This window comes from Dromaius novaehollandiae, chromosome 8 (assembly GCF_036370855.1).
Source record: "Dromaius novaehollandiae isolate bDroNov1 chromosome 8, bDroNov1.hap1, whole genome shotgun sequence".
In the NCBI taxonomy this organism is placed as follows: Eukaryota; Metazoa; Chordata; class Aves; order Casuariiformes; family Dromaiidae; genus Dromaius; species Dromaius novaehollandiae.
Window position 1 is genome coordinate 37,582,265 of NC_088105.1, and position 27,016 is coordinate 37,609,280.

Below are 27,016 nucleotides of genomic sequence, written 5' to 3' on the forward strand. Positions count from 1 at the left end.
CTATAAATAAACAAGGGCAAAAAGCTGGGATTTGCCTGGAATTTTTCATTCTCCACTTCGAACGTGCAATGCTGGAGCACAGACATCAAAGCGAGGATACGTGCAGGGCAGAGCTCATCACTCACCTCACAACCAAGGGCAATGAAACACAAACTCGCAGGTTTTGTTCAAATGCCACAGTGAGATCCCTGGCAGCTCCCCGCCTCCCGCTTCATCCTGGGCTCAGCTATATCCCCTGGCTGAAACTCGGAAGCAGGGAAGCAGAAGTCAAAAGAAAGGAAGAAGCTGCCTGTAAGGTCTGTTTAAAAAAAAAAAAAAAAAAAAAAAAAAAAAAAAAAGATTATGAGCAATTACACATTTACAATGCTAGTCAAAGAAGCTAATATATCTCATGCTGAAGTGGCCAGCATGAAAGCTGTGCTAGATGAGATAAGTGGCAAAAAGTAGGTTTCTTTCTTAAACTAAAAGCTTAGAGGCTACAATAAAACAGTGCAGTTCCACCCTGGTTTTAATGAATGGATTTCCCCCTCTTGCACACTGACATACATTTGATATATTTATTTATCCTATATATTTCTTGTGGCATATTTCCCAGGAGACCTTGTTTATCTCTCTCATAAGTACATGATGGATGTATGGTGCTTTGGATAAATGGTATCACAATCAGATATTTTTATGGATATAGGCAAACCGGGTTATTAACAAAGGAAGGGCAGAGAGGAACCAGTACGCAAAAGAAAATAGCAAATGATTGATGACAATACACCTGAGGTTGCAAGGTGCAGGCTCCAGATAACCAGCTAACAGAAGAGTAGATAAGGGCAGCGCTTGAGACAGAGCTGTTTCCTACCTCGGGGTCAATGTCACGCTGACTACGCGAACGCCCGAGTCCCTCCAGGCTGGGATTTTAGAGCAAGCAAGAATTCCCCAACTGAAGCAGCTCTGAAATCATTGCCTTCCTTTCTATATACAGTGCAATGCAGACATACACGAAGAAACAAAACATTTAGTCCTACCAAAAAAAAAAAAAAAAAAAAAAAAAGAAAAGCAAAGCAAAGAAAAGCTAGATTCTTAAGAGTTCGGGGAGGGACTGTCTTTTGTTGGGGTGTTGTATCATGCCCAACACAGTGGGACTCTACACGTTGCGCTACAAGTAAGTGAAAAAGCAAATGTTCATAATGGTAATTGCTGTCTTCATCTCTAGTTCTGCTGATCTACCCAAGCAGGAGAACATTAAAATAGGAAGACAAATCTGGAGGCATAATTTGACCAGAAATCTGGCAGTTCTCTTGGATGCTTACTGGGCTGTCTAGTGATGAAAGCAGAAGAAGTAGTTGGAAATTTGGGCCTTGTTTGGCCATCTACATGGACTTGCCAGGCAGTTTTCAAGAAAATCTCTCAGTCTCTGAGCCCATTACTTTCTCTGTAAACCAGATTTCTGATTTACATGTACTCACAGGCCTGGATGGCAACAGAGTACAGTAGGAGAACAGATGAAGTTACTGCATCCTTCTGTAATTTATAAACAGTGCAACCATAATCCATGGTTTGCAAATCCCAAGTCACGGGCTAGACCATGTCCCAGTCTTACGGACAAATGTAAAATGTCTACACAAAAAAACGTCTACTGTGAAAAGAAAGAGAGCAAAGGAATCCAAGTTGGAGACAGTCTGATTTTCCCATTCCTGACTAAGACGTGACAATTACAACTTACCAAAACACCACTTTGGCAGCTCCCTAAGCCTTATTTACAGGATCCAGCGCACATCACAGCAGCAGTGTCTTCCAGCAGGGTGATGGAGAAAACACAGCTTCTCCACATTTCCTGACATTAGTTTTCACAAGCAAACTGCAGGATCTGTGGGCAGCTGCACAGTTAACTACCTCACCTCTTTTTGCTAAGCCCATGAGCCGTTTGCACAAGGAAAGTACCAACAGTGCATTGTTAAATGTAGAGCAGTGCTGAGGCACAGGTCACAGAATAACTGATGCAGAACTAGTGCAGGTTTAAAGCAGCCCATTTCTCAGGCTTAGTAAGGTGGGTATTAAGATGACACTTCTGGTCTAGGCTAGGGATATAACCTGGGATGTAAAAAGCCCATCAAAACATCAGTCTTAAGCATGGAAATAGCCTAGGGAAGGGCCATCAGTGCAGAGCACGCACACCTGTCTGCAGCCTTCTCATGGTTTTGTACCTGAGTTATTAAACTAAACCCCCACAGAAGTTAGAAACACCAGTAAAAGATGGTACCAAAATTTAGTATGTACCAAAATGAAACAATAAAAGCTTCAGCATGGTATTTTTTTATTACTCTCCAGGTCATAATAACTCATTCGTTAGACAAATCAAAGCACAAAATCACAAGGACAAGACAGTTAAGTCCTTTGTGGGAGGCTTGTAGCCTATGGGATCAATATTCAACCACTACTGAAATCATACTTCAGTTAAACTATCCTGCTTATCTTGAAGACTGTCAAATCTCTCCTCTTTCCCTCCAAAAAGCCTTGCAAATGATATCCAATCCCAGGCACTGCCACCTCAAAAAATCCTGACTTTTCTGATCAGGGACCGTTTGAATTCAGGTCACTGCATGTGGCTCTACTCGCGGAAGCAGGGGATGGACGCACTATGGGGTTGCATCGAACTGCTTACTACAGCTTGATGATCAGCGGAGGTGATCGAATTTACAAAAGAGACTTTGCTCACCGGAAGAAAGTGTCTTAGATCACATGGATGCTTCTCAGTAAGGGCAGGCAACTGCAACGCAGCACATGTTTTCACAGGCACCTATGAGCTGTTCAAAACAGGTGATCAGAGTCCTCTGTTACAGAGCCTTCACAGTGCCCCTTTGAAAACCACTAAAGCATACTATATTTCGCATAAGCAGTGACCTCTGTGAACATGACCCTGAATGAACCTGTTGGCAAACCTCCATCACACAAGTAATAATAGTTACATAGCGCATAACAGAAATGTTTTGGGTTGGCAGCTCAATTAGGTAGCCCATTATGAGTACAGAGCACTCTTCTTTTACATATGCAATGTGCTCTTCCTTTCTTAAAGCTGTCACAGAAACCTTGTCAATAAGTGTAGAGGCGTCACGAGAATGAAAACTAAATGCATGTTCCATTGTTCAAATGTCAGAGAGCCTGAGCTGTTCTTGCAAGAATTACATTAAAACAACGTCAGTCAAAGAGAAACTGGTGATACCAACACATCATCAACAGCATTGCTAAAAACCCTTGGAAGACTGCTTGACCTCAGAAATGCTAGAAGACATACAACTCTCACTGAAAACCTTTGTACTGGTTGCTTCATTTTCCTGGAGCAGTTATCACTAGTTATTTTACAGCATGCCCTCAACAAATGTCTTTGCAAAAAAAATTAACCACCAACAAAGCACTGGGAGAGAAGTCCCTGGAAGAAAGCCACCCAGGTTAGCCATGAAGTCGTGCACAGTGTTCCAAGCTTCTCTTTTGTTCGAGATGGATTTTGATGCATGACTTCAGAGCCCAGAGACAGCGACAAAGGGCACGCCGTTCCTTTGGCTGTGCCTTGTTTCACAGCAAAGCCTTCCTGTCTCAGATGCCCTAACCTGACTACAATAGCAATGCATCTGCTGAAATACAGGTTTTCACGGAATCAACAGATGAACCTGAGCCAGCTTTTGGCAGAGGCAGTTGCTAAGGGCAGAAGACTTGAGGGGTGCATAATTATCTTTGTTCCAAAATGTTCCATGTATTCTGCTCATGCCAAAGAGTTACATAAAAGCTTGCTGCTCATCCTGCACCCGTGGAGGGTCCTGGACTCCTGGGGAGACAGCTGCTGTTCAGGGTCCATGAGGTACAGACTTTCCTATCGCTCCTACCCTTCGATATCCCCAAGCAGCAGAAGGAGCAGCAGCTGCTTTCCAATTCCCCACCCAGTAGCATCCCTCTCCCCTCCTCTTTCCAGGAAACAAGCACATGAGTGTATCTCAGTGGATCAGGTTGTATTTGCTCTGCTTCAGAAATCCACAGGAGGAAGTTCATCTCTGCACTAAGAATACAACTCCTATATAGCCAACAATACCTTGGTTTCACCAGAATATTCTTCACAATTCAGTTTTCGCTCCTTCAAGATAATCTCTGGTATGACAGGCAATTTACATTAAATAAAAAAATAGGAAACTGGGATAGTGAGGTACAGGTGCTTTAAATGTCATTGAGATTTAGACTTTAATATGCTGTATTTTGCTCCACATGACACAGCTGTCTTCACAGAAGCTGCGTATTAGCCCACATTCTGGCGCATGTGAGATCAAACAGTCTTTTCTTATCTCAAGGAACCTTCAGGAACAAAAGATTAAAACTTATAATCATACAGCTACCAAATAATGCAGGAGATGAAGCTTGTCTCAATTAACCCATTGCAAGAAAGTCAAAATAGTAAGAATGGTAAGCACATTCAGTCCCATGGAACAACTGCAAATTATGTCCACCAGACAGGATCCATAACAGACACCCAGGTCCCAATTCCTTCTGAATTTTTTCTGACTTCAATGCACTTAGGATGAGACCCACAAGCAGAGCTAAGCTAACTTAGTAAGCCAGTCAGTTAACACATTCCCACTCAATTAGTAAACTGTTCATCTCTTTCGTGTACATTCTTCATAACTCCTTCTAGCAAGTAACTGTCTCAACATCTGGCCCTGAGCAGGATGAACCACCGTTTTGCGGTGCAGGGTTGTTGCACTGTCGTCTTCTTGATCGCTGCCCTCCTGAGCACACAGACCAGCTAGTCCAGCAGCCCCAGTTCCCATTAACAGCAGCATCTGGAAAAAACCCAAAGCCAGAAAGGACTGTCAGAATAAGGCATTTCTTTCCGCAGGAAGAGCTGTCAGCTTCCATGAATCATATTTAAACACAAACAGATATGCCCCTGGCCACACCACTAACAATATACTTGAGTAATTAACAGTGAATGATTGTTTTAAAGATGTTAATTCCTGGTTCAGCACTTCTGGTGTGTGTTCAAACTACACTTTATACAGCAGGGACAAGGGAAAAAAACATCAATTAGCTTTAAATTTGCTTATAGTCCATTTCTCTCCCTGACCCATTCCAAGCCTGCGTAAGAAAAAGAGCAACTAAACTTGTGTCAGCCACAATTTGAGGTGCTGGGGGAAATGTTAGCATGTTCTTGTTCAATGAACAACAGCTTGAATATTCAGCTTTCTATCCATTGCTTTTCCTATTACACTGTTTTCTTCTGGACCCTGAGCATGTGAGTGACAGAAATTCAAAGTCCTGAGAATCACGGAGCCCAATGCAGAGGCCCTGCGTAGAAGAAGAAAGGGGGAGTGAAAAAGGAAGTTCTGTGGTGACAAGTGGATGGATGCAAGCCTCTGGGAGGGTTGGAGGCGATAACACGTGTGGGAAGCAGACTGGAACAAGGTGTAAGTGACTCCGCAGTTTAAGACTCCATGGACTTGCTTAGAAACACCTATGAAATTGACCCTCTGCTCTGTGAAATCTTGTCTTAAAATGTATTTCAGCCAGCCTTGGACAGGACACAGTCATGCAGAATGAAACCTGGATAAGAGATGGTAAACAAAGGGCAATGATAAACGCAGTGCATCAAACTGTGGGATGGTGCCAGAGCTCTGGATGCCTGAGAACTGGTCTTATTTAGCATCTAAATTAATGATCTGGAAGAAGTAAACAGCAGAACGATTAAATTCACAGACCATACTAAACCAGAAGGAGTTAAGAACACCGGTCAGGAGAGAGAAACAATACAAAGGGGCCAGGAAACATTAGTAAATGCTTCAAAACAACATAATAAGATTTTAAGATTAAAATGAATGGTAGTATATCTGAGGAAAAGCAGTTTGCAACATACTGGCTGTATCAAAGAGAAAAACTTAAGAAATTGAGCTATTGGAGGAGACCTGGGGCTCATCCTGGATTCTAAATCAGGTAGGAGTTTATAGTTTGATATACTTGCAAGGAAGGCTTATGCGGCTTTGAACTGCCAAAGTAAAGCCACCTCTTTCTGAGTGCAAAGCAGCATTAGACTTTGGTGCTAAACTCTGTTTCCAGTGCATTAAGCTCCGGAGGTCATAGCCAACCAGTCTATCTTATGACTATGCCATCAGTTCACAGTCCTCAGACTAGCTCCTTCTCCACTATCTACCCACCACCTTTCCCCTCATCAAGGGGAGGAAAGCCAAAGCGTATTTGTCAGTTTGCAGGAGCCTAACCTAGTGCATTGGGCTGGACGGACTGGGGACAGCCAGCCCTGGGCATATTTCTCCCCATCCATCAGCTGACACCCCCAGTCAGCTCCCCCACATCACTCCTAGGTACAGCTAGGACTATCTGTACCCACGTTAGAGCTGGCTACACAGAAGACGACCATATGGGACTTTCTCGTCCTCTCCTTGCAACGCAGACACGGCCTTGCTGTCAAATTAGAGGGGCTTCAGTGAACTACATCAGCCTGGAAGGGGCGATAAGGATTCAGAGGAGAGATGAGAAGAGGTACTTCGAGCACACGTAGGTGTGCCTGTCTTCACCAAACAGCGATGGTGCTGAAGGACCCTGCTCCTACAGGCGCTCAGAAATGGCTAAGAAAGGCAGAGAGCGTTTCCATCCTTGCCTCGCCAGCACCAGGCAATAAACCCTCTAGGGAAGGGGACAGCCTTGCTGCTTGGCACCCTGAGTCAGCGGCAAATCCCTTGACATTAGAGTTACAGGATTCAGCCTGCGTGTCTGGCTTTCCCTCTTGGGCCTGCCTTGTCCTGGGCCACGATAGCACAGTAATACCAGCACAAGGGGAGACACGGGCTCACAGCACTGGCCATGTCCTTGTCCCCTTTACCAGAGCCAGTCTCCCCTTCTTTCCTCTGTCTTCAGATCCTTCTTACCTTCCCTCTTGGTGATCTCGCAGGCAGTGCCACTATAGCCAAGGGGACATAAACACTCGCACTCAGTTCCTGAAAGCAAGCAGAGATGGAGGGATTACGGACTTCATTTCAAGCCACATTTCCCTACAGACACCCATTTCTTTTCAGTGTTTCATCTTCTGTGGGGAAGGAACAGTGGGTGAAATTACATCAGCCTTTTTCTCCAGTGGTAAAAGCATAAAATAGCAATAAAGCAGTGAAACTGTGAATACCTTGATGCCCCTCTTGCCTTTCCAGCCATTTGTTTCTGGCTCTGCACTGCAGTTCAACAGTCCCTCAGCTACAGCGATGCACCCGTTCAGCAAACCAGCTTACAGCGTAGTCCCCCTGCCCCCTCCAAAGAGTATTTTTTGGTAGAGCTGAGAGGGGAGCAAACTGTTGGCCATGCCAAGAACGAGCACCAAGGACAGACACTTTTCACCTAGCTTTTCTGCCAGGGGAAGAATTTGTGTGACCCTACTACAGCTTTCCAGGACTGGTCTGTGCTTCCCACAGCGGGACTCCAGATCAGAGCTTCCACTTACTAACAATAATGGTCATTTAAAACCTCTCGTTGAGAAGATCCTAAATGAAATGCTAACATGACTCAAATCCTGAAGAAGTTATTTAAACAAGTGTAATCATGAGAGGAGTCCTTTAAGTGCTACAATCAACTAGCTGGTACCTGAAGCAATCGTGTCTGCATTAGATTCATTTAGATGATAACGACTCTCATCAGGACTTTTGCAGATGCAGATTGGAATTAGGCACTTGAAAAAATGGTTCTTTTGTTAGAAGCTCTCATCACATCCTGTATCTCTGTTTAGGCAGTGTAGTTTTGATTCAATTTAATTATTTTTCTCCTTCATTTTTAAATCACAGTCTGCTTCCAAAGGAGGGCAGCTTCTATTAGAAATGTGGGGAGGTGACAGCGATAACAGTGCTTGGCACTTAGATGGTGCTTTTCATCTTCAAAACACTTTTACAAACACTAATTAACGTTGAGACAGTAGGCACTGCTCTAGGAAGATGGAAGCAATCTTAAAAGCAAAGGAGGAGACAAAGATGTCAACTTTTTTTAATGCATAATTGAGATTTAGTGTCTTTACTAAAAGGTGGCATTCTACAAAAAGCGACTTAAACATTTTTTCACCACCTGAAACAGGAATAAGAGGAGAAACTAAAGAGCAGATTACTAGTTAAGCTTCCTTCCTCCTCGCAAACTCCCCGCTTGTTTCTCTCAGAGGGTAGGCGAGCGGCGTAGAAACCTTCTACCTTTCAAAATGGGAACTCCATTGCCGCGACACGGAGCACAGCGACAGGAACTGCTCTCCAGCTCAAACTCCTCCAGAGCACGTCGCATGTTTTCTTTTATTGCCATCGCATTAGCAAAGTCAGTTGGAGTCACCAGCTGATACAGGGGCTGTGCCTAAAGGGAGGGAAGAAACTGCATTCATTTCGAAGTTCAACATGGTGCGAGCATGGCACAGCTCTGTGGGAGCACGGCTGGCAAGGGAAATAACAGCCTTGTGGTACGTGCACCAGGTTTCCCATTAGCATCGGCGCAAAGGTAGTAAACAACGACGCAGCAACGTCCAGGAACCCTCCCATGGGTTTACAATACCGAAGAACTTTCAAATGCATAACGAAATACAACAGCTACAGGGTTAGTTGGAAAACAGGGCAAAGTTTCACAGAAGTTTCATTAAATGCTTTCCCATCCATTTTCCCAATTTGGACATTTTGGACCAGACTTGATTAGATTTTTAATAAGTGCTCTCTTACCACAACTTAAAAAGGATCTCCAAAACCCACCCACAAAAAAGTTCCTTCAGTCCTCAGACGGCTGCACAGAAGGGCCATATGCATATATTCACGGGCATCCATATTTTCACTTTCAGCTTAACCACTGCTGTATTTCAAAGCTGATTGCTCTTTTTGTGAAGCCAAGGAAGGCTTTCCACTGCCTTCAAAAGGGAGTGTATTGTCATCTTCATCTATAAATACTGCAGGCAGGCTTGGTGGTCTTTGCATTGGCTGAAGATAACGGGATGTACAACGCAGTGGATATGCAGTAGAAACTAAGGAGACTTTGGCCTCCTAATTTTTTTTTTCCAAGAACAAGAAAAAGTTGAAGCATGGCCTATAAATTGGCATGCATCCACTGATGCTGGTGAGATGACATTGGCAAGTGTCATTAGAGGGTCCATCCCAAGTTCCCATCCTTGCTATATAACTACTTACATACCAGATCTGCTATACGGGACACTGGAACACAGTAAGCATGAAAGATAACAGTGCTGCTATGACCGTCTCAAGCTACTAGAAATAGAAGAATGTTTTAAGAAAAAAACACACTCTTTTCCTGTTCCTGTACATTCACTCTTCATCAATTACCTGTGATCCATACTTTGGCTTTTTGAATTCAGATCATATAAATAAGGAAATACCTTAAGACTGACCTGCCAAGTCGTTTCGGCAGATGATTTATGAACTGATTTGCTTTAGTTTTCCCTAACTAAGCATTCTTGGTCTGACATTTAGTCACACTCTGCTGGTGCTTTTGATCTTCAAGCCCCACAGGGATATCAGTATGGAAATGAAAGATTATAGATAGCAAATCCAAACTGCATCAGTCTGTGGTTTTCACTGGACAGCATGGTCACAGATGTCAGGCTAGATATCAAAGGGCAAGACAAGGAAGAACGTCGCAATTTATTGTGTGAAAATTTTCTTTAGGTGGGATCTTGTGTGGAAGATATCACTTCTGTTTTCTCCTGCTGAGACACCTCACCGTACATTTGAGGAACATCTATCCACAGTGCACCAGGGGCTTTGGAAAACCACATCTGCTGAAGCAAGTGGCAGATGGGCACTGGCAGAATTTCCAAATTGCTGATTTTTGCTTTGCTTGAAATTTCTTAGAATTCCTCTCTTCTTTTTTAATGAAATTAAAGAATTCTCAAGGAGAAGCAAACATCTTTTACAACTATAAATATTTTTGTCTAAAATTAAATTTTGTAATAAAACCAACTGTATAATAACAACAAAATCAGTTTCCACCACGGCCTATTTTTAAGGTTTAGCTAAGCTGCCCAAACATCCAGGCATTTACAGTGAACTTCTTGACATTCTGAATCGATGACAGTTGCTGCTAAATAGTCCTTGGTAATCAGAGAAGATAGGAGAAATTTGAAAAAGAGGATGTCCTCATATTAAATTTGACTACTTATGCTAACAGCTATTTTTTTGATAAGCAATACATTGATAAAGAAGAAAAGTGGACAGTCTGAGTTGTTTCATAGGCAGCAGGGGATCATATCTGCACAGCCAGATTAGAAAGGGGAAAAATCTGTTTACTTCACTTACTTCCAACTACACCACTCTTTCTAATCCAGCAAAACTCAGATCCTCCAAATATACCTTCTTAGAGGCACCGTGTTACACAATACAATTCTAATAATTGCCTTCGAAATTGCCCTGTTTTTTTAAAATCCCATTTATGTGAACATACACTTCTCCAAGGCACTCAGCTAAGTGAGGCTGAATGAACGATGGACACAGTACCTTCAGCTTTATGATTTCAGGGTTGTATTGCACAGCATCTCCCCACTCCTGCATCAGCGCAGCAGTCGGCAGGTCTTTGAAAGCCAATGTGGTAATGTGTTCGCTTGCTCCTCCACGGACAAGGGCGAGGAAGTCTTCCACATACTGTTTTTTGGAGGTGCTGTCTGCAAACACGCATTCAGAAAATTGGCCAATTCTGCTCGGATGTTTCTTTGTGGATTGCAAATAAGATGTAAACTAGCAGCATAACACCCCTGTAAACGACCCATCCCATTGAGAGGAAAAAGGAGAAAGGCCACAAGTGTGTCACATACCAATGAACCAATGGCCAAATGAACAGCCAGGCCCAGTTTGTGGAAAATTTTCCCTGCCTTCCCATAGGCTTCACTCCTGTGGGAGTCTGGCTGGCAGAAGGGCTGTGGTATTCAGACTGCAGTTTTTCTGTCTTTCATTTATAATAATGTCAAAAGAAACATTAAGCAGATTAACTCAAAGCCTATAAGACCATTAGATCACCATAAGGTAATTAGATCACGAGCTAATGGATCAGGATCTTTCTGTGTGGTTACACTCAGAAAGCACTTAGAAACTCCAGCCAGCAGAGGTTGTGACACCTGGAGCGATGGACCTGCGCCTGCTCCCGCTGCAGGCAGGAGTCAAAGTCCTGCTTACTTTAGTGGGGTGAGATCAAATTCCATTAACACACGAAGCTCATTTTATGAGGACGGACTTATTTCATCTGAGAAATGGAAGATAAAATGTCATAACATAAAGAACGAATTGCTCTTACAAGCCGCAGAACCACTGACGCCTGGTTTTCATGCTCCCTTGCAGCAATAACCCCATCCTCCTCTCACGTATCCTGTCTCTCCCCACTGATTTCTTGCCTATGGCAGCCACTTACAATGTCAAAGGTCCTTCCACAGCGCAAAGTTCCTCACCACCATTAATACTGCCAGTTCTCCTCCACATATCTTCAGCTGCACCCTCCCGCTGCTGCAATGCTCCCAGCTTCCCGTCGTGGCTCTAGAGGACTTCCCACGACGCCGGCACCTCCCTGCACGCTGCCTGCTTTCCCCCATCTGAGCTGGCGCAGTGCAGAAAGCAGCACGCTGGTGCTGGTCTTTGGTCACTCAGCCCAAACCAGACAGGCAACAGTTAATCTGCCCCGCTCTTTCCCTAGGAAGGAGGAGGGGACACTGAGAAGATCTTTCTTCTCTGCCCAACAAAGAAAATTTTGCAAGAAAACAAGAGCTTTGAGACATCTACCTCTGTTAAACTTGGTGGAGGCTGGCCAACAGATTCAAAAGTCCCTGTGAGGGCGTAGGGAGGTCCCTCAAGCAGGCAAGATCACAAAATCCTCTTTTCATCATGACAAAAGCTAGAAATGAAGCCACAGAAGCGTTTCATGCTTACCTGCAATTTCTTTTAAAAGGGATTTACAGGTGCCATCAGCAACTCCCAAACTCACAGAGATGAATTTGATAGTTGCACCAATGTTAAAGCCATGCTGTGCGCATTTCTGGACATCGCTCAGAGAATAACCTTAAATGCACACCAAAACGTTGCAGTGTTATAAGTAAAACCATTCTATTTTCAGGATTTTTTTTTTTTTTTTTAACTATTTTTAACTCAATATCCCCAGAAAATAGAAGTTGCTAAGTATTTTTCCTTAAGGAAAAAGGAGATAAGATGAAGAAACCTTCACTGGGATGCTTACCACATCTATGTGAAAGGAAATGAAATCTCTGTTTCACGGAACTCTAAAATAAAGTGCAAACACAAGGCAAACGCTGAAAGAGGAGGCCTTTCATGACCAGCACAGCTCCACTGGATTATGTGAAATTACAATAGCTAGGAACCTGTTCTTTGACTTAAATGCCAAACATCTTCAGCAAAGGGTTACATATTACCCATCCCCTCAGTCAAGACCCTGGCTTTTAAAGGGTAATAGGTGAAGTAACTTGTCTTCCCTTTGCGAGCCCTGATCTCCAGTCCTTTGCTAACAGAAAAATGTTAATTGTTTCATGGAAGCTTTTCCATGCAGCTCTACTATAATTTTTTTCCTTACATACAAGCATTACCCCTAAAAATCTGCAAATCCACCACGTGTTCTCCTCCAAAGTCCTTCCTCAAACTCCTTGCTATTCTGACATTCAAGAATATTTAGACAGATATCATGGTAAATACCAAATAGTACACTCAAGTGTCTCTTCTCCTTTCCTGCTGCTTTTGTTGTAATCCCCTGGGTTTTACTCAGTTCTTTGCATTTTAACACAATGGAGTTAAACCCATTTCTAGATCGCATCGATTCACAATGCAAGCATCACTATACAGTTATCCTGCTCTTACGCTGTCCCCTCACATCTGATACTGGCCACTTTCTGAAACAGAGAAGAGGGCTGTACTGAGTTTTGGACTGAGCCACTACAGCCCTTCTTGATATTCTTAGTCCATATGCACTTGAAGGCAGGAACCGCTATTTGATGACATCCTCGTACAGCACCTAGCACAGCCCACACCTCTCTACTGCCTGCTGTCCCACAAACTACCAAATCAGGCAACACAGACACATCGGGCACATTGGATTATATGACAGAGCAGCGCAAGAAACAGCCATGCGACACAGCTTGTGATGTTAGACCTGTAAAAGAAGACTTGATCTCCAGTGGTGCTGGAGCACACCAGTACAGTCCTAATAAGAGCTTCAGAGGGAGAAGCCTAAATTTTGTCTCCAGCTATCAAATGGCTGTGAGAACTTAGAGCCCAGCTCAAAAGTGAGGATAGTGGAAAATGTTGGTAATACTGAAGGATCCTGATCTAGGTCAGCATATACTTTTAGGCAGTGTTTTGATACAAACAAAAAAGTACATTATTTCACATGTGCAACTGAATACTGCTTGTGATGGGTCCCAGTAACATCTGAGAAATTGGACAGTGGCAATGTTTTGAATATCTGAAATACAAATTTAAATTCTGTCCCTCTGGGTTGTATCTGACTATAGCATAACCTAGCAACTTGTTAGACAGCAGAAGAGTAAACAGACTGAGTGCAACACAGCAGAGTCCACTAAATGCTTTTGCAAATAGACAGTGAAGGCAGTTACTCAGTCTCCCATGCCAATGAATAAATAAGAGAGTGCAGCTATTGATTAATGTCACACAGCTCTCTCTATCCTACACAACAATCATCATTTCTTGAGAAAAGGAAGCCAGAGTCAAAGAGCAAGAGCAATGTCAGACAAAAGAGTCACCCAGCAAATTATTTACTGTTTCCTACACTCTGGAAAAGCTCTGGAGGCTAAAGGTGTTTCAAAACTGTCATTTGAAAGGCACTGGAAAAAGAACTTGGATGAAGATTTTCAAAGCTAACAAAAGAGTTAAGCTATGTGACTCTCATTCATCTACACATCTTGTCAGCTTCCAGGAACCGTAACAGAAAATACTTGCTACTGGGCCCTTTTTCTAACTGACAGCACCCACAGCTTGAGAGCTAGATGAAGCCCATGATGCTGAGCATGCTTGAAAACCAGGCTCTTTATTTGCAGCCATAAAACACTCTTCCTCCAATATTTCCTGCAGGCTTTCTTTGAAACATTGTTGACTTCTTCCACCTTCTCTTTTCTGTCCTCAAAGTCGAGTCATCATTGGGTGCCTGCGGAAGGGTATTCACACAGAAAGGCTGGATCTAGCCCCAAAGCTTTTTCACAAGTATCGGCTGCACATACCTGCCTTTTGGAGCTCGTTACTGTTCAGAACTAAGGTATATTCGTAGATGCCACCGACAGTAGCCTCAGTGATGTAATGGGTCCCGTAGTCCCTGTAGAGCTCCCTGTACTCGCCATAGCTGTACTCTGAGGGCAGTTGATGGAGCCGTTGCATGAATTCGTAATGCAGCATCAGGGCCCGCGGCTTCAGCTTATAGATGGCAACATCCAGCTCAGAGCGGGCATGAATAAATTTACTGGACTACATGAAATGCAGACACAAAAGAGAATCCAAAGGAAATGAGGGATGTAATTCTCTTGACAAAGTGTAATTCTTTGCCATTAAACACTTACGCTGGTCAGGATTTATCAGTTTAACAATTTACAACTGTAATCTTTTTAATCTAGCAAAAAAAACAAACAAATAAAAAAACAACCTTAAAAAACTTTTAGTAGTCAAACTTCTGAGGACCAGGATATATATGCAGGCTATTAGAGAGAGGAGAAGGAAGAGGGAGAGACACCCATTACAGGTTAGGTGATAGCTCAGGCATTCAACTGGGACTTGGGGAAACCCAGTTTCAAGACTCTGCTCTGACAGACTGAAGATGCAAGGACAAAAAGCTGCATCCCAGGAGAGTGCTCTATCTATAACACTGTTCACCAGCCCTTTTCTTCCAAAACCTCTTTCCTGAAAAATTTTGAAGCCTGAAATCCTGTTGATTTATCTGTGAAATGGTCATTCTCTGGCTGACCCAGATTAATACCTATACTCCTCAGAACCTGCCATTACCAAAACTGAAAGGAAAGAGGAAAATTCACTTCTGTGTGCATGCGCACACACTTTTATGCATCTGTATAGACATGTATGTGTACATGTCTATATATATCTTCATATCTCCTCTTTCTGGCATAGAAGTCAGGAACAGAACAGGTCTTCTGCCATGTCCAAAGGAATTTAGTGTCCAGTTGTTTGGGTCAGCAGGAGAAGCCCATTAATGGGGTTTTAATGTAGAACTCTGCAGCTTAAATAATAAAATCAAGTTTTAGCATTGGGTTTCCTCACAGATATGAGAAGCATTTGCAATAGATACACCTCAGATGGTATCATGGGAAGTGTCTCTAGTAGACTCCCTGGAATAGTTCCCAAATGCTGGAAGCAAATGCAAATTTACTAGCAACAAGGAACAGTCCCATTCCTGAATGCACTGTATACTGAGGCGAGAGACATAGATCAGTGCTACTATTAAGCCATTGACAAGAGCTTGGTTTGCTTACAGCAGTAACAGATGGAAAGGAGAAATCAAATGATGTTGCCCATAACCCCAAAACTAATCTCATAAAACAGCCCTAGGAGTTATAGATTAAAGCATCTCTAGCCAGCTTAAAGCACACATCAGATCACAGCTATGACCAAATCTTTGTGCCATCCGTATTTTGTGTTGTGCCTGTCCCAGTCTGATGAATGATGTATTCAGCAGATATATCACATCAACCAAAGCAAAATGGCATGTGTTAGTCTATAATTAAACCCATGGAAGGCCTGCTAGCAGTTTTCATTCCACATTTTTGTCAAGGCTGCCCTACAGTTGAAGAGTTTAGCCTCTTTGCTTGCATTATCATTTACTAAAGTGACAGCTCCTGCCTTGCTGAACCCACCTGAAAGAGGAATGGCTCTTCACATGCGAGATGATACTCCGCAGCGATCACAAAGACAACAGCTATTCATGCCACAGACTGCTTTCTGGACTGTGTTTACAGGCACAGAAATCCTAGAACCTCAAAAAATCCCATATGCCCTTCTTTCACCCACAACTCCAAATTACTCCGTGTAGCTCACCCCATAGAGCAGAGGGAATGCTGGACTCCAGGGTTCATTAGCTAAAAGTAATTTACCATTGTGGCTTCCCTTTGAGTAGTATTTGCCTGGTGCAATGAATGTCCTGTTTTATATTCTTTTGCTGAAAGAACAGTATCCAATTGGGTAAACCTCTAATTTTCACTTCTGAAGCCCAGAGGCTGGTATGACAGATATGAACCCCTTAATGGCTGGCATGTCAACGGGCACAACACCGTGTTGCTGGTGTGCAGCACACAGACCTGGTTAGAAGTGCAATTTGTACATCTCCTACTAGCATTTTTACTGTGTGGAGGGGAGGTCATTTGAACATGTTTTGTAGTTTCATTTTCTTAAATGACTGTACTGGCCAGGCTCCTAGCTAGTATGAACAGATGTAATTCCAACATTTCCATGGGGCAAACCAACTAAATACAAAGAGAGGACTTCTGGGTCAGTCTGAGCACCACCCCAGCACTGATGACCTAAAGCTAGGAGGGCATTCAGAAGAAGTATCAGCATGCTTTTGTTCATACGTTCCTTTACTCTTCCCAGACATCTGCTACTCCTCGCTGAGGGAGATACAATTGTTCTGATCTGGTACATTCTCATATCCTAACCATGGATGCCCAAGAGTACGCTGGACAGACTCCATTCAATCTCATCTGATTTTAGAGCCTAGGCAGCCTGGTTCCTGGCTGATCCGTCAATGGAAAAGCTCCCGGGTGCTGTAAACACAAGCTAAGGAGCTGTGGCCAAGCACTTTACCAATACAGACTGCAAAACCCAATCAGGAGGAAAGATTTCATTTATCCTAGTCACGGCTGCTGACCTGATGATGGGGATCAAATCGATACATACACAAATAACAGAGAATGTGGTAGCAGAGAATTAAGTGCAACAGTGCTTACGGTTGAAGAAAATCTTTTCATCCTTTGAAAGAACTTCTTGAACCTCCTGTCGTTAGAACTGTAACCAAGTTCAAAAAAATGTAGATTTATACCAAAGCTGAAGCTAGACTGTGAAGCTTTTGCCTTCAGGACATTACTTTCATAACTTGAGTAGGAGTCATATTCAGTCAGTGTAAATTCATATTTGCCTTTGGTCTAAACAGAAAGCAAAAACAACACATTTTGTTTCCTGCATAGTGATTGTATACCTGAAGCATGGGGAGGGAGTACAGACACAAATATACTTGTGAATTAAAGCTTGCACTTTGAAGACGAGAAGCCTTTTATAATTGCAAAGCATTATTATTGTTAACACTATGACTTCAAGAACACTTCATTTACAGCAGCAGGGAAGCTACTGTCTCCTCCATACTGCAGGGACCCGAGGCTTAGTCAATAAGTCAATCTTATGCAAAGAAACTGAAATCTTAAACATAGGCATCAGTGAAAGTCTAAACAAGCTTAAAATTCGAAGAGGAAAAGGTTTCTTGATGGGCACTCAGAAATATCATGCTAAGTCATCAAGAGCATTGAGGTCAAATACATGATGTGTTTGAAGTACATCTTTGATGCCCATTGCAGGTGATTAAGCTCTATGGAAATGATTGAGGTGCCTAGGCTTTCACACAATGCATACTGTGTGCTGTTAAACACTAAGCTGTTGCATGTTGATAGCTTTCTTGTAGTGGGTCTCTCCAGGCACTTTACAATTGTGTTGAAAATTAATGTCACAATTCCCACTGGATGATTTCATCTTGTATAGATGGAACAGGGAAGATTATGCTCAGCTTTTGCGATCAGAAGGACCAAGGAAACTTGGCCATCTATTTCAGTTCACACAGGTCTTCATTTAAGGGAACTTGTCCCAGTTCATATAGTGCACGTGGTACGATGACATTCTAGAAGTAGGACTAAATTCAGTCTTATTCCATTTGATCTCACCAGTTTTGCAATTGTTCATAAAATGATTTAATAATGAAGCTTTATTGGTAGTATGCGCTAAAATTATTGGAATATACGTATGTATATTTACAGAAGAAGAATCTGACACTTACCTCTGGGGTGTATCTTTCTACGTTATATGGCTTTCTAAATCTTGTGTTCTCAATATAATGGGGAGAACATCCCCCAGCGTAGTACCTGTGATCAAGAACTGATCCTTCCAAGTCGTTTGTGAAAATATTTAACCTGTATAGGAGTCACAGTAGCAAAATATTAAGCTTAGCATTGATTTAGGGGTGCAGAGCAAATAGCATGGCTGAGAAAGCCAAAAGGATGTTTTGCTTGGCTGAGGTTTCTTTGTCTTGTCCTTCTTTATTTTGGAACTCTGACATAAAGCTTTGCCTCTTCCGCTATCTGCACAGTTCAATTGCCCAGCAAAACCTAACTGCCTAACAGGTAAACAAAACACAGCGTTGAATTTTGACACTTTGCTGAATATAGCATTCCCTACAGAAGGACAATTTCATCTACCCAACTAGCAGTGACACCAGAGCATTACTGCCACCAGCACTGGCAACACTTGCACCCTTTACTGTGCTGAAGCCATGGAGATCGTAGAGAGCAGTGAGCAGAGGCTCCTGCACCGCAATGGAAGGTATAGAGGAGCTCTATAGGAGGAACAGCAGCAGAGACCGCACCAGCCAAACAGCCTGACCAGGTGCTTCAAGCACACCCCAAGCTCTCCTGCACGCTGGCAGCAACACAGTAGCATCCAGCAGGGTCTTCAAAGGATGGTTTGCCGCCTATTTCATCAATCTAGGCGCATCTTTGATTCACATTTCTTTGTTCTGGTTTATCAGTCATATTCGCCTGGTTGGTCAAGGATCAACCACAGGTCACTGGACAAGAGTAAGATCTGTCCTGGAAGAAGGTCTAGTTGCTGATGCAATCTTTTTAATAAAAGTGGCTTGAGAGTCATTGGGAAGCTTTTCTTTGACTTCGATGGACAATGGATAGTAACCGTAACCTGTCTGCATCCAGAAAGGATACAGCATTACAACCTATTCAGATGGGGGAATTAAACCAGGCTCATTTGCTTCCCAGTCACTGATGGTGGGTTCTGTCCCACCTCTCTGTTGGTCACTGTCAGGACAACCTAACATCACCCCAGTGGCACCCAGCTGAGGACACGGTACTAATCTCCACAAACTCACATTCAAACAGTAACAAGAATCGTTAGCAGAAACTTCATAAAAAGAAAAATATTGCTAAGAGTTAATTTCTTGCCCCGTTAGTGTTCCAGGCCTCTGCTAGATCTGCCCCTCCTCATTCTGGAGAGAAAGACTTGCATGATAATGTCTCTGAAGCTGTAAAATATTGATTCTAATTTTAGAACAAACTGAAAAGCAGGGGAGTCCACTAAAAGCATATTACTGAGCAATTGGAGCTTCAAAGAGATGAGAAGCATGTTTCTGTAATTGTCTGACATTATTTTTAATTTTGATTAAGCTCAGAAGTACAAAGCTTGAGCAATGACAAGCACAGCAGCCATGTCTCCCATGAGTGAGAAAGAAATTATCATTCTTTCCTTGCAATGTGATTTTTTTTTCTTTCTTTTTTTTTTTTTTTTAAAAGCAGTGTTTCCCACCGAATGAGAGATGATGACTCTTCACCCAGTAGAATCTTACAGAAAGTTGCCATAATCTGAACCAGTGAAAGCTGGATCATCAGCTCAGGTGTGGATTTGAAGCCCCACAAAGCTGACACTTGTGAACATACGGGTTAAATCCTGCCCCACTCAAGCAAAGGACAAAAATTCCACCATCTTCCACTATTGTTAGAAGCTTATCCAAGAAATTTTGGCCCTGCCAAAACCAATACAGTGCAAAATACAAATCCATAGCTAGGTTCAGAGTTTAGGCAATCCAAGATGCTGATTTAAGTCACCCTATGAAGGTGACTTCATAGGCACCACCCAAATTTTTAAGTGATCTCTTGGTTCCTGAAGGACATGACATTCCTGCTCCCCACACACTGAATTAGGCCAGAGGCTAATTATACTTACGTCTGTGCAAACTAATTGGAACACAGAATCCACCTCACCTATTAATTTCTGAAGTGTGGGACAAAGCACATACCTGTAGATATTTTAGAAGTGTTTGTAGTTTACACTTCTGTATTCTCTCACTTTACAAGTTTTGGCAACATAAAGCACATGCAAAGGCTCTTGCGGGACGTATTTGCAGACTGAGCTGATTGATGCTCTCTCTGTAGGATTCACTGCGCACCACATACACTTGGGTGCTTCTGTGATTTTTACTCACCACGTCTCCTTCTGAAATACTGATGGAATCAATAAGAATTTTCCTGCTGGGCTTTGGATGAGGACCCAGGGACTATTGCATCATAATCCCTGGATACAGCAGTTGGGACAGCTTTTCTCAGTTCAATATTTATGTTTGAGGCCTCATAAAATCTGTCGTACCCTTAAATAAGAAAACAGTTCCCACTAAGGAAGTCATTGACTTACCCTTTTGCCAGATTCTCTATTCCCCAGTATTGCTCCATCTTCTGGTCACATTTTCTAAATACTTTTTTGCAGTTTTTTTCATCTGACTGGTCCCCACAGTCATCATCCCCATTACAAAGCAGCCTCCGTGTAATGCATCTTCCTAGGATGCAATGTGTAAATTACTTACAAAATAATCTATTATTATTCTGAGTGATAACACTGCAAAATCACAATCCCTCGCTCAGAGTTTAGAATTACAATAAGAGACTGCTGCAATGCATTGCTCAAAACTACCTGGAAGATATTTCCTCTCTGTCAGAGGTTTTCCATGCAGATATTTAATCCTCAAACTCCATCTGCTCAGTTTTGCTCAAAACTTTAAAATTCTTTGTTCAACTTAGGGGGAAAAAAAAACCTTAACTAAAAAAGGATAGAAATTCTTTTTTTGCAAAAAAAAAAATTTTTTTTTTGATGTAACAGAAACTTTTCAGCAGACCTGGTATAAGTTTTCCCCCCTTTTATGTCCAGAATTATAGAATCCCTCTTCTACAGTGCCACCAAAAAACTAGCATGGACAAAGTGACATTTGCCTTGGGGACACAGCTCAAAGGTGGCTTTCCTGTCTCCTCCCTCAGCAGCTAAGCGGAGTGCACCAGCACCAGCTTCGGCCCATCTCCAGGCACCGGTGCTGACCTCTGCCTGCCATCTGCCTCCCCTTCGCTTCAGTGCCCTGCTCCCTGCATGCACTTCCCTGGCTGCTGCACAGGCGCAACAGCGGAGCAGAGGTGGGAAGGCAAGCAGGGACTAGGGCTGCCCATCACCGGGAGGAGGCCAGCATTCACGCTCAGCCGCCCAAGCTCTTCAGCACCCAAGGGTGCTTGCTGGGGACCCACCGTCACCAAGCGAGGGACCGAGCGTCACCAGCAGGGCAGCAGGAAGTGCTCCACGAGCGTGGGTGTTAGTCCTTCTCACCATAGCACATGATTTTCCAGCTGCATCCTACCAATCTGCTGCTCTAGGTGCTTCCCTACTTTGTGGTTCCATGGACCACTTGTCCTGGGCTCTTCTGCTCCTAGGGATCAGCAGAGCAAGTTTTGGACGTGGCTAACTGCTGCCTTGCCTCCCCACATTGTTTAGACAGTCCTCTACTTATCATTCATTCATATGGATGGAGGGAAACGCTACCAGGGCCACCACAATAAGCTGTTGTGCTCTTGGGCATGGGTCAGGGATGCCTGGCACATGTTGCGCTGTTGCTGTCAGATCGTTTGATCCGTTTGCGTTACAGATCTTACCAATATGACCATTTTTTAATTTCCTATTTGGAGATTTTAAAGACATGCTTCAGACTGACACCGGCTAACAGAGTCACTCCAAAGCACTGATGCGAACACAACACAAGCATGGATGGACTTGGGTCAACTTCTGACATCTCTTTAGCCAGGCAAACTCTTGCGGAAGCAGAAAGTTCAGGGTGGTGTTATCACACAAGTCAACTGAGCACCATCATTTCTCACTCTGTAAGCACTTACCTGTAATTGCACATACAAAACCTTCACATCTAACTTTATTTCTGCAAGGACTATTTGTAACACAGTCTTCAGTTTCTTTATCAGAATGATCACACGGATCTCCATTGAACTGAGAAGGTTGTTCCAGGCGGGCAAACCTGTACTGTGATGAAATAAAAGATATTGACTCATGTGTATAGAAATCATGAGTTTTATGGTTCCCCAGTTAATAAATGAAAGTTTGTGTTGGGGAAATCTGACCTAAGAGTAGTGCCTTAAGAAAAAATAATGGGCAGGGTAGAGAAATGAGATGCTAGTAACGTACCTCATTGGAAAGGTTTCTAATCTGGGAGAGTTTTAATTTTACTAAGCAAGGATGCTTAGTAAAAAAGTAAAGTAAAAACTTCCTTTCATCCTTAGCAAAAAGGATGAAGGGAAGTTTGCTTTTATTTGACAGTTTGTTTAAATGAGCCTGACAGGGTAGTGTGGGTATTCGAAAGAATAAGGAAGGATTCAGGTTTATTTCCTCCCTTTAAATTAACGCTGGTAACGACATCCCTTGTTATTTTCTGTCTGCGTATCACTTGCTCCTCTGTATCATTAGGGATTTTTGTCCACCCACAACACTGCTGTGAAATAGTCAATTACTCTATCCAATATGTTATCCCTCTTTCCTTTTTCCAGCTACTAGGATTAACTCTTTGATATGAAGCTTGACTTTGCCCAGCTGAAGCCAGGGGACAGCCAGGGTCCTTCTAGCCAGCCTGGCGTGGTATGGAGCAAGGGGCGCTTTGCCAGTCCCACTACTAGGATCGCTACCTCAGTTTGATGGGGTTCCTTGGGTAGAAAATGCTCACTGGAAGACCAGAAAAAGCATCTTAATCCTGAAAGGCACTGAGTGTCTCCAGTTGCCCCAGGGGTCCATTAGCAGTGAGGCTGCCTCACACTAACAGGACCCCCCGAAGAAAATGACAGTGTTGGACAGAGCGCCCCTCTGAAGGACTCTGCTTCCCTCCTCTTTTCAACGAGCCAGAGCTTACACCTTCCCAGGACAGCTTGGAGAATCGCTGGAGTTACCACGTGGGTGAAGAGCTGAAGAGAGCTAAAGGCCACCTGAAAGCAAAAGCTTGCAGCCTTCCCTACATCTGCTCTTGCAGAGTCCAGTGCTTTCCTCGGCGGCTCCGGCTGTTTCTCCAACCCCATGCACAAATAAAGACAAGGCCTGGAAAAGGTCTTACCTTCTGTTTTCCCAGCCTTCATGCTTAGGCCACAAATACTCACCCTTTTCTTTTGACAGGGATCGCACTGGCTCCATGAGGACCAGCTGGAGAGCACACAGTCGACGGGCTGCGGCAGACTGCTCACGGATCGGGCCCACCTGCCTTTGGCCAGACTCGCGTTGGTGCCACTGAATTTAAGGGACTCCTTTTCACCACTACATTCAACAACACATGACAGCTTCAGCGTGCGAGATCACTGAGCTGTGAGGACAGAACGACTCCACCTATACATGTGGAAGTTTATGTGCCAAAAATAATTAACTCTTTTTAGACTTCGCTGATTCTTCAATGCAATCTCTGGATTTCAGTATTGACCTCACACTGGTTTCAATTCTGTATGAAACCTGTCCACTCCTCAACGCCCAAGAGTAGATCCAGCCCTATACAACACTCTGAGCCCCAGGGCAGAGCCTGCAGAGCACTCGGGAGGGTGGCTGCAGCACACACGTTCGATTTAGCCAGCCTGGGTAGCAGCAGAGGTGCCAACAACCTGGGCTTCATCTCAAGCTGCACGAGCCCTGCAAAATAACCTGGCAAAGCGGCCAGTAGCAAAATCCGTGCCATCAGCTCCTGCCCTTCTCCCCATCTACCTGCTGCTTGCTGTACGGACAGTATTTCAGTGCCTCACTGTCAGACACAACGAACAACTCCAAGGTCAAACACCTCCATGACAGGCACCAGTCACAATACAAACGACTGGCGTACACGCGGCGTTTTTGAAAACCAGACTTAAGTACCTCTATTTGGCAAGTAGGCTATTTTTTCTCAAGCTGGGCAGAAACACTAGTCTTATACTCTATTTTCAACTCACATGAAGAGTTATTAACCCATCAATCCCATTCATCCCAGTAATGAACTTGGAGTATGAGCCTCAACTCTTCACCCCAGCCACTCTCTCACCATGTCACGTGACAACGGTCTCCAAGGTTTCCATGATGCCACAGCTAAAACATTACCTAGTCTTTCAGTGGATCCAGTATTTCTGGTTAAATCCTCATCCCAAACAAATACCTTCCTTCTAGCACCTAATACTCTTATTCCCTGTATGCAGGAAAACACTGACAATTACTTTCTTTTCATACCTCACTGGTGTTCCCAATTCCTTCACCAAGGTAAGGAATAGCATCGGCTAAAGCTTTAAATATGATCTAGTGCCTGGCAAGGGGCTCCCGTTACTGCATATTCAAAATTGCATGGAATAAAGGAATTACAAAAACTCATCAGCCTACTGATGCGTGAAATCAGAACTCAGAGTTCAGAGAACAGTGGAAAAATTCAGTTAGATCTGAAACATTACAGTCACTGATTAACCACAGTCCTCTGAAACAGCAAATTGTATTAAGCTATTAGAGAATGGAACAAATATTAGCCAGATTCTTTCTAGGTCCATACCCCCCAATACCTGAAACCTCATCTTTCCAACACTGTCGGGCAGCCAGCACATTAGGTGATTGTGCTTTGCAAACCAATTTCCACTATGTTACAACACGACCCTAATGCTTTATCGTATCAGATTTATCAAACAGGATTACCTTTTAAAATCAGACACATTGCACTATGTTAAATTCTAAACAATGTTTTTTGCTGTTCATTAGAAGCATAGAAATAGCTCAAGATGGCAGCTATTTGCTATACATTGTAAACGCAGACAGCCAGTATTGAATTCCAATATTTATCATATCACTGCATGGACATTTCTTTAGAAATATTCACTTACCTAAAGCAATGAACATTTAGGAAGCTCAGGACAGCATAAAATAGGAACAGTTTGACTGTGTACAAAGTAAATGCTGAACATGATGTACTCATGATTCCCAGGTACCACCAGCAATTCGAAATCACCCCAACACCGATTCAGTCTGCCAGGGGATTTGAAAATGGTTCAAGTAGAAAAGGATAAATTACTAGGTCATTTTTCCGCACAGTAAACAACAGATGACCCACCACCTGGCAAATTCACAAGGTAAACTTTGTAACTGTTAGCACACAGCTTTCTGCTAGGGAAGGAGGAAGAAAATGAAGACCAGCTCAGAAGCAATTTACACTTTCATTGTAATGCTCCTTTCGAGACACTGAAAAAAATGGATATTTCAACAAATGAAATAAAACACTCAAGTCTTGGCAAAGGAAACAGTCAAGAGGATAGCAATATGTAAATTAAATGCAGCTTTCTAGAAACAGGTAAGAGTGTAAAACCATTTATTCATTTCTGATTTTAATGCCTATTTGTCTTTCAAAGGAATTCTAGAGGAAACCATTAGGATTAGATAAGCTAGGGGTCCATGCAGCTTTAAAACCCAAGCATCAGGTATCAAAGGGCAGGAAACTCCAGACTTACCTAGAAGCTCATGAGCAAAAGAGAAGTGGTGAGAAGAGATTGCTTCTTGTATTTCGAGCATTTCACTTTAGCCTCTCCAGGCTCTCTGTTCTCTCCCTTCTCTCCTACACAATGGTCTCATTTACTCCTTACTTCTTGGTGCTTTCTTTTATCTTTGAGCCAGGAGATGCAGGCTCCAGGCATACTCAACACCGTGAGTCCATGGAAGCAAGTTAAAGGTCTTGGCATTTGCTAGCTACTGCGTTGTCATGGCAGTCGTTCTCTCTCATAATCCAATGCACCTAACTAGGGAAAGGGACTTACCAAGGACTTATTTCCATCAGTTAAGCTGTGCTTTCAAAGGCAGAGCAGGAGTTGCAAAACCTTGCAGATTTTTTCCTCAATTGCCTGTCAAGGTGGCCTTCACAGCCGCATTGCTTCTAGCTTTAGGTACAGCCCATGATTAAGGAGGCAGAATCTGAAGCATAAAGGCTTTTCCCAATTCTTGAGGGACAACAGTCCTTCCCTTGATTCGTCTAATTAGCCTTAACCTATACTGAGTGTCTGAAAGACAGAAAAGTTCTCTGAAGAAGATGCCTCAGATTCCCTACTGGACAAAATGGTGAGTATCTTCTTTTTTCCCACCTTCCTTCATCTTGCTAGACAAGCAGAAAGGCTCTTTGTAGGGACAGTCTCTTACTGTGTGCAAATGTGGCTTTTAACACCATAGTTGCCTGTCCTGGGCAAAAAGCATCCAGGTGCTTCCATAACACAGAGACTACATTTTAATTTGTTCCTATGGGAATGAGGAATGTTGAAATTAAAATAACACACATTCAATAATGCACACTAAAACTGATGACCTCAGTGTAGTGAGCTGGCTAATTGTTATACCTCTTGATGTGTCATATTTATCTTACACATTATACTATTTTGACTATGCAGCCACCTCTCTGAAAAACAAGCAATTGGCTTCTGCATCTTTAGAGTTAAGCAACTTGACAATAGCAATATAACACAGAGGAAGCACATTAATTGGTTCCTTGTGGGACATGCTCAGAAAAGAAGGACTGTAGTTCAAGCAGGCAGTTTCTCACCTAATCACTGACTACGTGTTCAGTAACATTAACTGCCCTTTCCTCTCTACACATGGAGGACAAACTATTAGAAAAGATGGCTTAGAAAAGGCAAACAAGCTTTGCACATTTTTTTTTGTCTTTTTTTTTGTTTCAAATGACTTTGTCCCAGACTAAAACCAAGGTGTGCCTATTTGCTACAGCCTGCTCAACCTTTGACACAATTGATTTAGCTGTTAATCATTTGTGCACAGCTAAAAACCATTTACAGGAAAGCCCTCTCCATCTGCAAGACCTTTGTTGGCTGGGGAATGCAGTACACATCCAACATTGCAAGAGCAGTAAAAGAGAAGCTAAGATTATACACACAGAACATGCTCTAGCATTT

The 27,016-nt window shown here is 43.0% G+C and overlaps 1 protein-coding gene across 2 annotated transcripts; it reads right to left on the reverse strand.

Annotated features, from left to right (window-relative positions):
- Positions 1 to 2,616: 2,616 nt before the first annotated feature.
- On the reverse strand, positions 2,617 to 25,152 carry C8B (complement C8 beta chain). Of its 2 annotated transcripts, none has more exons than XM_026105986.2 (12): positions 24,953 to 25,152; positions 23,237 to 23,363; positions 21,977 to 22,118; positions 20,463 to 20,604; positions 18,046 to 18,178; positions 16,952 to 17,146; positions 14,225 to 14,465; positions 11,913 to 12,041; positions 10,497 to 10,660; positions 8,205 to 8,358; positions 6,912 to 6,980; positions 2,617 to 4,814 (listed from the first exon to the last, which is right to left on the reverse strand). In XM_026105986.2, the coding sequence occupies exons 1-12, from the start codon at positions 25,042 to 25,044 to the stop codon at positions 4,663 to 4,665; spliced, it is 1,740 nt and encodes a 579-aa protein (XP_025961771.1). In that variant the 5' UTR covers positions 25,045 to 25,152; the 3' UTR covers positions 2,617 to 4,662. The 2 variants fall into 2 exon arrangements, with proteins under 2 accessions (XP_025961771.1, XP_025961762.1); XM_026105977.2 differs by having other exon boundaries at positions 23,237 to 23,390; positions 24,953 to 25,132.
- Between the last annotated feature and the right edge of the window lie 1,864 nt (positions 25,153 to 27,016).